At 44.9% G+C, this 11,040-nt stretch overlaps 1 protein-coding gene across 1 annotated transcript; it reads left to right on the top strand.

Moving 5' to 3' along the window:
- Positions 1 to 2,145: 2,145 nt before the first annotated feature.
- On the top strand, positions 2,146 to 8,278 carry LOC147211312 (kelch-like protein 41b). The gene is made up of 6 exons (XM_086106467.1): positions 2,146 to 3,354; positions 3,602 to 3,759; positions 4,300 to 4,407; positions 7,300 to 7,485; positions 7,558 to 7,704; positions 7,784 to 8,278. Exons 1-6 carry the CDS (start codon positions 2,251 to 2,253, stop codon positions 7,893 to 7,895), a joined length of 1,815 nt encoding a protein of 604 aa, XP_085962593.1. The 5' UTR covers positions 2,146 to 2,250; the 3' UTR covers positions 7,896 to 8,278.
- The last annotated feature ends 2,762 nt before the right edge of the window (positions 8,279 to 11,040 follow it).

Genomic DNA, 11,040 nt, shown 5'->3' with positions numbered 1-11,040 from the left:
TTTACTCGTCGACCCTTAGTTTCAGTTGAGAAACACACTTTTAAGAATTTGCATGAATATTGGAACTATTCTTGCAGGATCAATTGATACACAGGCCTCTTGAGCTCCCAACTGTGTCCGTGCGCCACAGCCTTCTTCAATGGACTCCACTCTTTCCTTCTGCTTAAATTACATGTGAGGTGCTCCTCGACAAGTGGCGTAGTCTGATCTATGTTTAGGACTGCCCACTGGAGAAATATTACCTCACTCCACACACTCCTCACACACGTTGGGCTAAAGGAAGAACACGGTAGCCCAGGATGCAATTGATCCAGTCAAATTAGCAGTTGGTTTCACTCAAAACACATTCATTGCCTTAGTTGATGCAAATGAACAGCTTGTTGAACAATTTATTTGTACCACCGTGAAAGAGGACCAATGCATCTTGCACATTGTGTAGTTCACCTTTTAGTGCTTATCGCTGCTGCACCGCACTTGCACTGCTCCAATTTTTGGAACGGTTTGTAATCGTCTGTCTACTCCAAATAATGTTGAAGTCATCAGTTGAAACCTTTGCATGGATTTTGATCATCACATTGATCCGTTGTGATGAGTAGTCGTTACAACACATTTTGTAGATCTATCAGTGTGTAGTTTTTCAAACATGAGGAACTGTTCTTGTTCTCATTAAATATCATAATGATGCATGATGACAATTGTTAGATTTTGATTTCATTTGAGTCCTAATTTGAATGTCCGATTTCAGCACCCCTGTAGATACCCATCTCACACGCACCTGATTTTTTTTGTCATTATAACCCACGCATTACTCACTAAGAATTAAAAAAAATGCTCCTCAGGTTCGCAGAATTTTAAAAAAAAAGAGTGCGAGACATTCTTTTGTGGGGGTTCTTCACACCAACCCACAAAGTTTCAAAGAAATTGAGTTGTATTTGAATCAACATTGAAATTATTCATTCATTCATTCATTCATTTTCCGAACCGCTTAATCCTCACTAGGGCCGCGGGGGGTGCTGGAGCCTATCCCAGCTGTCTTCGGGCAGTAGGCGGGGGACACCCTGAACCGGTTGCCAGCCAATTGCAGGGCACACAGAGACGAACAACCATGCACACTCACACTCACACCTAGGGACAATTTAGCGTGTTCAATCAGCCTGCCATGCATGTTTTTGGAACGTGGGAGGAAACCGGAGTACCCGGAGAAAACCCACGCAGACCCGGGGAGAACATGCAAACTCCACACAGGGAGGCCGGAGCTGGAATTGAACCCGGTACCTCTGCACTGTGAAGTCGACGTGCTAACCACTGGAGTACCGGGCCACCCTCACATTGAAATTAATAAACAGCAATTATTGGCATTGGCTTTAACGGAAAGACACATCACAAAGATGTGATGAAATATGTAAAATAAAGAGACCAATAGGTGAGTAATTGAATCACACATGAGTCTGAAGCATCATTTTGTATTAGGAGGGGCAAGACGAAAACTATCCATACTGTCAACTGCAATTGAGTGTCAGTACGCTGCTATCAAATGTGTGCCGTATATTCAGGCTGTCTGATGAAGAATGTGAAACTATAATTTCTCTAACATGCTATCAACCCCCTCATATCAAAGCCACCTGTAAAATGAAACCATGTTTAATAGATTTTTCTTGCTCCTGAAAACATATTCATTTCTCTCTGCTGCCCTTTCCAAACAGCTTGTAAAAAGAGGGACAAATGTGTTTGGTCCCCCCCCCCAACTTCTGAACTGCTTAGTCTAGATATTGTCGCACTCACCGTCAAAATATCGTACAGTGAGTTTAACCTTTGATTCCAATCCCTGTTTTTTATGTGAGAGCGGCAGCTCTACATATATCCTTAGTCCCCTTTGTTATCCTCGAGCCAAGCCATTCTTGGGCTCTGACACGATTGTCTTTACTCTAATCTGGCCACTCGAAGAGCTGAATCATGGTGGCAGACCCTCAGCAACCAGTTGCTCCTTTCCGTCTGGGACAGCAGCTGCTGGGCAGCGCAAGGCTGGTGCGGCGCAATGATTTGGCACTGGCGGATTCCTGGGGAGATGAGGTAGGCAGGGGCAGCTATATTTAGAGGGATGGCTGGATTCAATTGCAGGGGCTTCACACTGCGACCCTTTTCTCTCTGCTGCCCTTTCCAAACAGGATTGACTACCTAAAGGACCCGCGCTCGACGTCGCCATCCTTTCTCGACAAATTCGCTCTGCTCATTCAACTTTTCCCCACCATCATGGACCCCAATACCATGAAGGAGGAGCTGCGCCTTTTTCAGAGCACTCTGCTCCAGGATGGTCTGAAGGAGCTGCTGAACGAGAAAAAGTTTGTCGATTGCACCTTGAAGGTTGGCGACCGCAGCCTCCCCTGCCATCGACTGATCATGGCCGCCTGTAGCCCTTACTTCAGGGAGATCTTCTTTACAGAAGATGGGAAGGAGGTGGAGAACACCAAAGAGGTGGTCCTGGAGGATGTCAATGCCTCAGTCCTGGACATGATCATTCAGTACCTCTACTCTGCGGAGATTGACCTCACAGATGACAACATTCAGGATATCATCGCTGTTGCAAACAAATTCCAGATCCCTTCAGTTTTCACCGTTTGTGTCAACTACCTGCAGAAGAAGATCTCCGTGGGCAACTGCATGGCAATCTTCAGGATGGGCCTCGTGCTCAGCTGTCCCCGGCTTGCCATCGCCGCTCGCAACTTTATCGCCGACCACTTTGAGCTGCTACATAAAGACGACGACTTCCTCCGACTCGCAGCCCACGAGCTGTTCGCCATCATTGGTGGAGATTCGCTGAATGTGGAGAAGGAGGAGGTGGTATTCGAATCAGTCATGGCCTGGGTTCATCATGACAAGGATAAGCGTGTCAAGGTCCTGAAAGACGCTTTCAACTGCATCCGCTTCCGCCTGCTGCCCGAGAAGTACTTCAAAGAGAAAGTGGAGACTGATGAGATAATCAAGGCGGACCCAGAACTCCAGAAGACAATTCAGGTTATCAGAGAAGCCTTTAAGGGGAAACTTCCCGAGAAGCCCAAGAAAAAGGAAGAGGCGACGAAAGAAGGAAGTGAGGACGAGGAGAGCCCTTTCCCTGGCTTTCTGAACGACGATCGTAGACACGGTATGTACACACGGGACTTCATCCTGATGGTGAACGACTCTGCGGCGGTGGCGTACGACGTGAACGAGAACGAGTGCTTTCTGGCGGCCATGTCGGAGCAGGTGCCACGCAACCATGTCAGCCTGACGTCGCAGAAGAACCAGCTCTACATCATCGGGGGGCTGTTTGTGGATGAGGAAAACAAGGATGTTCCTTTGCAATGTTATTTCTACATGGTAGGTATATTTTTCTAAGTAGCAGAAGGCTCTATTTTTAGAGTTTTAAGTTTGCACATTGTATATAGATTAGCAGATGGAATGTGTGCGTCGATTTAGCCAATGAATGGTCTTGGTTTCAATGCAGAGAGACATTCACATGCATTCAATTGTGTGTCTTTTCTTTCCATGCCTTTACGCAGATCAAAAATGTCTCGAAAGTGTATGTTTCCGTAAAGTTCACTTAGATATGTGTCTTTTCCTTCAGTTGGATCCTCTTGCCTCGGACTGGGTCGCCCTGCCACCCATGCCCTCTCCGAGATGCCTTTTCAGCATCGGCGAGAGTGACAACTTGCTGTTTGCTGTGGCTGGAAAAGACCTGCAAACGAATGAGTCACTGGACACTGTCATGTGCTATGACATAGAGTAAGTAGAATTGTTGTTTCCTCACTTTTGATCTCTGTAACCATAGTCCTTTTAAGGTACCGTATTTTCTGGCCTATAAGGCGGACCTAAAAGCGTTCCATTTTCTCAAAAGCCAACAGTGCAGTGCGGTTTATATATGGATTGATGTTCTAATTTCTTGGCCGTCGTATTTTAAATGTTTTGTAAAGCGCTTTGTTACAGCTACAGTGGTTGTGAAAGTTCAACATAAATAAAGCTGTATTGTATTGTATTCCCCATAGCATAGCTCCCTCTCGTGGATGCATAACATAACCTCAGCCACTATTGTAGCTTCTATTCCATGCGCCTTATAATGCAGTGCGCCTTATATATGAAAACCGTTTTAATATAGGCCATTCATTGAAGGTGTGCCTTGTACTCTCAAGCGCCTTATAGTGTGGAAAATACGGTATACTGTAGTACTGATGCTTATCAATTGTGGTAATTTATTCAATTTGCCTTTCCTCATAAAGGAGCAAAGTAGGAGCATGTCGCATTAAGACTCCTATATTCCTCTTCCAGAAAGATGAGGTGGAGTGAGAGTAAGAAGCTTCCTCTCAAGATCCACGGACATGCTGTGGTGTCCCACAAGGGGCTGGTCTACTGCATTGGCGGCAAGACAGATGACAAGTGAGTCTAGTGTTTGTGACAGTTTTTTGCAGGACTAAATTCAGGTGTCATGCATCAGAAAAATAGAGCCTTGCATGACAAGGGTTTTTTTAATTTTTGTTTTTTGCGGGGGGACAAGAAGACCTCAAGCCTCAGGATTAAACGCTCTCTCTGTATCTGCGTATTCAGCCGTCAGTCGAGTACAGCAAGTGATGAGCAGGTGTCAGTCCCAGAGGAAAAATATATACACACTGTATGTGTGAAGCAGCCATCGCAATGTATCAGTGCAAATTTTGCTTGACAAGGAAGCTTCATGCACCCACAATAAAGTCCTTCAGGCAAAGAGAAATGCAGCAGCTGAAAAGACATATACGCGGTAGTCAGAAAAAAACAATTGGTGATATTTACTTGGATGAAAAATATAGTTATGGTTTTTTCACTTAGAAATTCAAAGTAAATTTTACAAAGGGAGTTTCTGAGTTGACTTGTATAATATAATTTTTTATTTTATTTTAAATAGTGACTCATTGTTGCTCCTACTCTGAGTTAATTACTTGCTGGTGTCAGGCAAAATACTCATAATTCCAAGAGCAGTTTTCGGGATCTTCTTTTGCACTAACATGAGGAGTGGCATGGCTCAGGTGATAGAATGGCTGTCTCCGTGTCTCCCAACCTGAAGTTCGGGGCTTTGTTCCTCAACCCTGAGTGATGTATGTATGTATATATATCGCATCTCGCCCAAGGTGATGCACTCTCCCCACTGCTGTTCTGCATAGGACTGAACCCCCTAAGCCAAGTAATCACCAAGACAGGCTATGGATACCGCCTCAGAAATGGAGCTACGATCAGTCACCTCCTCTACATGGATGACATAAGGCTGTATGCTAAGAGCGAAAGGGACATAGACTCCCTGATCCACACAACCAGGATCTACAGCAGCGACATCGGGATGTCATTCGGGCTTGTGAAAAGTAGTTGGATGGGGACTAAGAGAGGAAAGGTAGTCCGCACTGAAGGGGTCTCACTCCCTGAAGGAACAATAGCAGACATTGAGGACAGCTACAAGTACCTCGGTATACCACAAGCCAATGGCAACCTCGAACTGGCAACAAGGAAAGCGGCTACGGCCAAATACCTCCAGCGAGTGAGGCAAGTCCTAAGAAGCCAGCTCAATGGCAAGAATAAGACCCGGGCAATAAACAGCTATGCCCTGCCAGTGATCAGATACCCTGCAGGAATAATAAGGTGGCCAAAGGAAGAGATTCAGACCACGGACGTTAAGACCCGAAAGCTCCTAACCATGCACGGAGGGTTCCATCCCAAATCCAGCACCCTGAGACTGTACGCAAGCCGAAAGGAAGGAGGCCGGGGACTAGTGAGTGTGAGAGCCACTGTCCAGGATGAAACATCCAAGCTCCATGAATACATCAAGGAGAAGGCTCCAACGGATGACGTACTCAGAGAATGTCTCAGACAATGGGGAACAGAAGATGAGGCGCTGGAAGAGGGACCATCATGGGAGGACAAGCCCCTACACGGGATGTACCACCGGACCATAACTGAAGTGGCCGATCTCAAGAAGTCCTATCAGTGGCTAGAGAGGGCTGGCCTGAAGGACAGCACAGAGGCACTCACCCTGGCTGCTCAGGAGCAGGCCCTGAGCACCAGAGCCATTGAGTCCCAGATATACCACACCAGACAAGACCCAAGGTGTAGGTTGTGCAAAGAGGCACCTGAGACGATCCAACACATAACTGCAGGGTGTAAGATGCTGGCAGGGAAAGCCTACATGGAACGCCATAACCAGGTGGCTGGCATAGTCTACCGAAACATCTGTGCGGAGTATGGACTGGAAACCCCAAGGTCAAAATGGGAAACACCTCCGAAGGTGGCGGAGAATGACAGAGCGAAGATCCTGTGGGACTTCCAGATCCAGACTGACAAGATGGTAATGGCGAACCAACCAGATATCGTGATCATAGATAAAGGGCAGAGGAAAGCCGTTGTAGTGGATGTAGCGGTCCCAAGTGATGGAAACATCAGAAAGAAGGAACACGAGAAACTCGAGAAATACCAAGGGCTCAGAGAGGAGCTGGAGAGAGCCTGGAAGGTAAAGGTGACAGTCGTGCCTTTGGTGGTCGGAGCACTCGGGGCAGTGACCCCCAAACTAGATGAGTGGTTGCAACAGATCCGGGGAACAACATCTGACATCTCAGTCCAGAAATGTGCAGTGCTGGGAACAGCAAGGATACTGCGCAGAACCCTCAAGCTTCCTGGCCTCTGGTAGAGGACCCGAGCTGAATGAGGGACAGACACCACCCGAGGGGGGATGAGACAAGGAATTTTTAATATACATATATATGACTGTGCAAGTAAAATCTACTCAAAAACTGTCCTTGTGGAATTTAGTTACTGTCCCGAGTGAAAAAAAATTTTTTTAAGTGAATATCAGCCCAAATTGTTTCCAGATATAGTCAGTCTGGGAGAAACTGTTTGCTAACATAAAGAAAGGCATAAAAACACAACATTGCATTTAAAAAATATATAAAGCATTACATATTTCTTATTTGAATTTTGACTGACAGAAATCGTGTGATTGACTCCATATATGGAGCCCTTCATTCACAGTGTGCTGTGAGTCAAACTGACAAGAAGAACGAACTCTGCACCACTTGAGCCCAATGTAAGTGGACAGTAACTACAAAAACTATACATTTTTACATTATTGTCTCAACTTTTTTATTTTGGTCCACACCAAACCATTTTGGATTTCTCCGCAGCACCCGCGCTACCAAAGCACCCTGGAAATTCGTCATTTAGTTTTTGCCCAACCCTGTGAATTGACAAATGATTAACCAAAAAGAGCACCCACAAACCATATCACTTACCTTCATTTTTCCTTATTTTCTACAGCAAAGCTCTCGGCAAGATGTTTGCGTACAACCACAAGCAGTCGGAGTGGAGGGAGTTGGCAGCCATGAAGACACCCAGAGCAATGTTTGGGACCGTCATCCATGATGGCAAGATCCTAGTGGCTGGTGGAGTGAATGAGGGAGGCCTCACTGCCTCCTGTGAAACCTACAACTTTGCGACAAACAAGTAGGTGCTATGTTTAACTCTGTGTGTAATTTGTTTTCTGCTTGACCTTATCCCCTGGTTGATTCTCACCAGGTGGGAGCCTTTTGCAGAATTCCCCCAGGAGAGGAGCTCTGTCAACTTAGTGAGCACCGGTGGCTCCCTGTACGCTGTGGGCGGCTTCGCCATGATTGAAATGGAGAACAAGGAGGTGGCTCCCACAGAGGTCACCGATGTCTGGCAGTAAGTCTTCATTTTTGGCAACCTGTTGCACGAGCTCCGATTGGACCGAGCTGTGACAGATCTTACGCTCCTGCTTTAGGTATGAGAACGACAAGAAGCAGTGGAGCGGCATGCTGAGGGAGATGCGTTACGCGGCCGGTGCTTCCTGCGTGTCCATGCGCCTGAATGCAGCCAGGATGCCCAAACTGTAAACAGAGGCGCCTCACCTTTACAGCATCCTTCCCATGTCCACTTGCCTTGTCAACCCGGCCGGCTTCCTCTGAGATGTCTCATTCTCTATGCTCACATTCTGAAAGCCAAGCTGGCCTCAGACACCGAATTTATTCTACTCTGATGATTTGAATCTGTATCATAAAGGCACGGCCCCCTCTTCAAAGACTCATCATCAACCCCTCAGTTCCAAGGAAATGACTCTATCTCAAGCTCTGTTTGCAGCATTTTGTAAAATAAACATTTTTACACCGTTTGGGATTGTGTGAACTCCGAGACAACATACTGACAATTTAGACTTAAAAGAGAGAAGGGGACTATTGCAGTTGAAGCTATTGGTAAGACTCATCTGTTAGGAGTTAAATTTCATTCCCATGCACGGATGAAATGATATTTACAGAATAATGGCACAGTTGCCGACACCATACGAATGTAAATAGTTAAACAGGTGGGTTCTCCACAGCAACTCAGACTGGGGCAATCAAATCCGAACCAAGCCTTGTTGCATGAACTGTTGAAGCCTTCTCGGATGAAAGGCCAAACTCAGACAACCTGAACCGTCCAGTTGCGATTGATTTCGTGAGCTGAGAACGAAATGACCTGGGTGATTGAGAACATTCACAAGCATGGACCAGTGAAGCAGTAAATGGAAGGACGTGCAACGTACCTCCGTTGAAATGTTATTAATGGGAAGACATCCCACCGGTCTCATTACCGATATATACTGTAGATGCATTCTCCTAGCATTTGCAATTTAACCAATGTGTTTTCAAATGCTTCATTTTATGTATAAAAAGTACAGCCTTGCACAGAAAAATAAAAAAAGCAGTGTTGTGACATTAGGTAGTAAATCTTCTGGCACAAATCTTAAGGTGTAACTGACCTTTCAAGAAAAAGAATTAAAGACACGTGTATAAATCGGAATCCAAAATATAACAAGAATAAAGTCCGAATTTTGTTTTATATATTCTGTATTGATATAGCTGTGTGATGGAAAATCTTTTGTTTCCGTTGTTCACTCATCCACCAGAAACGATTTTAACAAATAGTTCATGATGTTGCTCAATGACTGTACAGCAGATCGCAGGAGAGCGTCACCCTGTCATTGTCTGTTGTGTTTAAGTTCACGAGGGAATTGTGTTATTATGTCTGTCCATCCATTATCGGAACCGCTTTATCCTCCCGAGGGTAACGGGCATCCTAGAGCCCATCCCAGGTGACTTTGGGCAGTAGGAAGGGTACACCATGAATTGGTTGCCAGCCAATCGCAGATGATATAACTTATACAGTCTATATTCTGTTCCCATCCAGCTATTTGCAATAATTTTACTCTTTTTTTTTAATCTAATGATTTCGCTCAGCGTGGCTAATGAGCTAAACATTCAGTTTAATCTGGATAGCATGTACAGTACGCATGCAAGAATTGCTTCAAAAGTACAACAGGGTGATGATGCTGCAAACAAGGGTACAATCCACCTAGAAGACTTGGCAGCAATGTTATGTGACCCCAAAAGAATGGTGCCGCTCTGCATTAGTCTAGCAGGTAAACTGGAACCTATTCTAACTGATTTTGGGCAAGAGGCGGTTACACAGGACTGGTCGCCAGGGTATGCACTACCATTTGCACTGAGATTCACACCTGGACAATTTAATGTCGTCAATGAACTTAACATGCATGTTTTGCGGAAGGAAGCCCGAGTACACCAAAAAAATAAATACATTTAAAAAACCATGAAAGTGCAGAGAGTGTCACGTTTTGCGAGGTAGTGCATGGAGGATCCCAGAAGGAGGAGCAGGGTGTACTGAACAAAATGTATTTACGAAAAACACTTGCAGGGTACACTGGAAAAAACTCAAATACTCGAACAAAGTCCTGGAAATCACAAGAAACCAAAGTAGCAAAAACCTATGACAGAAACAAAACATGACATAGGCACACAGACACACACACACACGCACACACACAATGACCCAACAAAGACTGCCAGAACCCAGGGAACTAAATACAAGCAAAGTGACGAGACAACGAGAAACACCAGGACAAGACACAAAGGATTGAGGGAGCTGATTGGTTCAACACAAGGGACACGGATGACGAGAACAGGTGGAGACAAAAAGGGTACATGAGGGAACAAAACCAAATGTAATCTAAACAAAAACATAACAGGGAGACAAATCAAATGCCCACACAGTAGGGCCTTAACCGAGATCTGAACCCATGGACCCTTTACTGTGAAGCAGATGCGCTAACCACCCCCTTGTCATAAGCGTCAATTTACAGTCGTCACAAACCGAAGTTGGAGGCTGATGGGCACAGGCCAAGATATAAATGCCCGAATAATGACAATGCGTCCTTGACAACAGTGGGATAGAAGATGGGGAATCGCAGCCACAGTGTTCTAGTATCAGGATGATGATGTTAGGCAGGGATCTGCAACTTAAATGCTGGCGAGGGCCACAATTTTTGAGCTGTGTTACAGAGTGGGCCACATAGCACCACACACTCTTCCTTAATATATTACATTTTTGATAATACATTTTTTAATGCATGTATGAATGATCAACTTTTTTTCAGTGCAAAAGGCATTCTTGCATAAAAATTACTACTCAAGGACGGCAGAAAACAACTGAACAAGAAACCAACATTAAAAAGCAAGAATTCAATCTTCATATTTTTTTCACAAAAACATACTCAAAATGTTTCTTTTTATGAGGTACTACGTTTGCCCTGTATGTCATTCCATCCGTCCATCCATTTTCTGATCCGCTTTATCCTCACAAGGGTCACCTGGGGTGCTGGTCCCAGCTGTCTTTGGGCAGTAGGTGGGGAGACACCCTGACACCTGGTGATAAAACTACTGTCAACCCCTGTATATTTACAGTTCGGAACCAGCGGATTTGGATATTTGTTTTTCTCTTTTCAATATTTTGTAATATTTTAGATTTCTCACGTTATTTTTTCAGAATTTTTTCACCCTGTTTTTCGTTGAAAACATATCTTGAATCTTTATCAGTGTTTTTTTAAGGTGTATTTTGGGGGAGGGGGGGCAGGGAGTTCTGCTAAAAAAATAACAGTAATAATCAAAAATAGACTTTTTATTTTTTAATAATCATTATGTTGTCGCT

The sequence above is a fragment of the Hippocampus guttulatus genome, chromosome 1 (genome assembly GCF_054856545.1).
Source record: "Hippocampus guttulatus isolate MCC_2025c chromosome 1, RoL_Hgut_1.0, whole genome shotgun sequence".
Lineage (NCBI taxonomy): Eukaryota > Metazoa > Chordata > Actinopteri > Syngnathiformes > Syngnathidae > Hippocampus > Hippocampus guttulatus.
The sequence above is the reverse complement of the archived record's forward strand: the minus strand, read 5'-3'. Positions and strand labels throughout refer to the sequence as shown.

Excerpts from the sequence above, each read along its gene's own strand:
- LOC147211312 (XM_086106467.1), top strand. The coding sequence starts at position 2,251 with ATGGACCCCAATACCATGAAGGAGGAGCTGCGCCTTTTTCAGAGCACT. Across the intron at positions 4,408-7,299 it reads GGCGGCAAGACAGATGACAA|CAAAGCTCTCGGCAAGATGT; the intron begins GTGAGTCTAGTG and ends TATTTTCTACAG. Across the intron at positions 7,705-7,783 it reads GAGGTCACCGATGTCTGGCA|GTATGAGAACGACAAGAAGC; the intron begins GTAAGTCTTCAT and ends CTCCTGCTTTAG.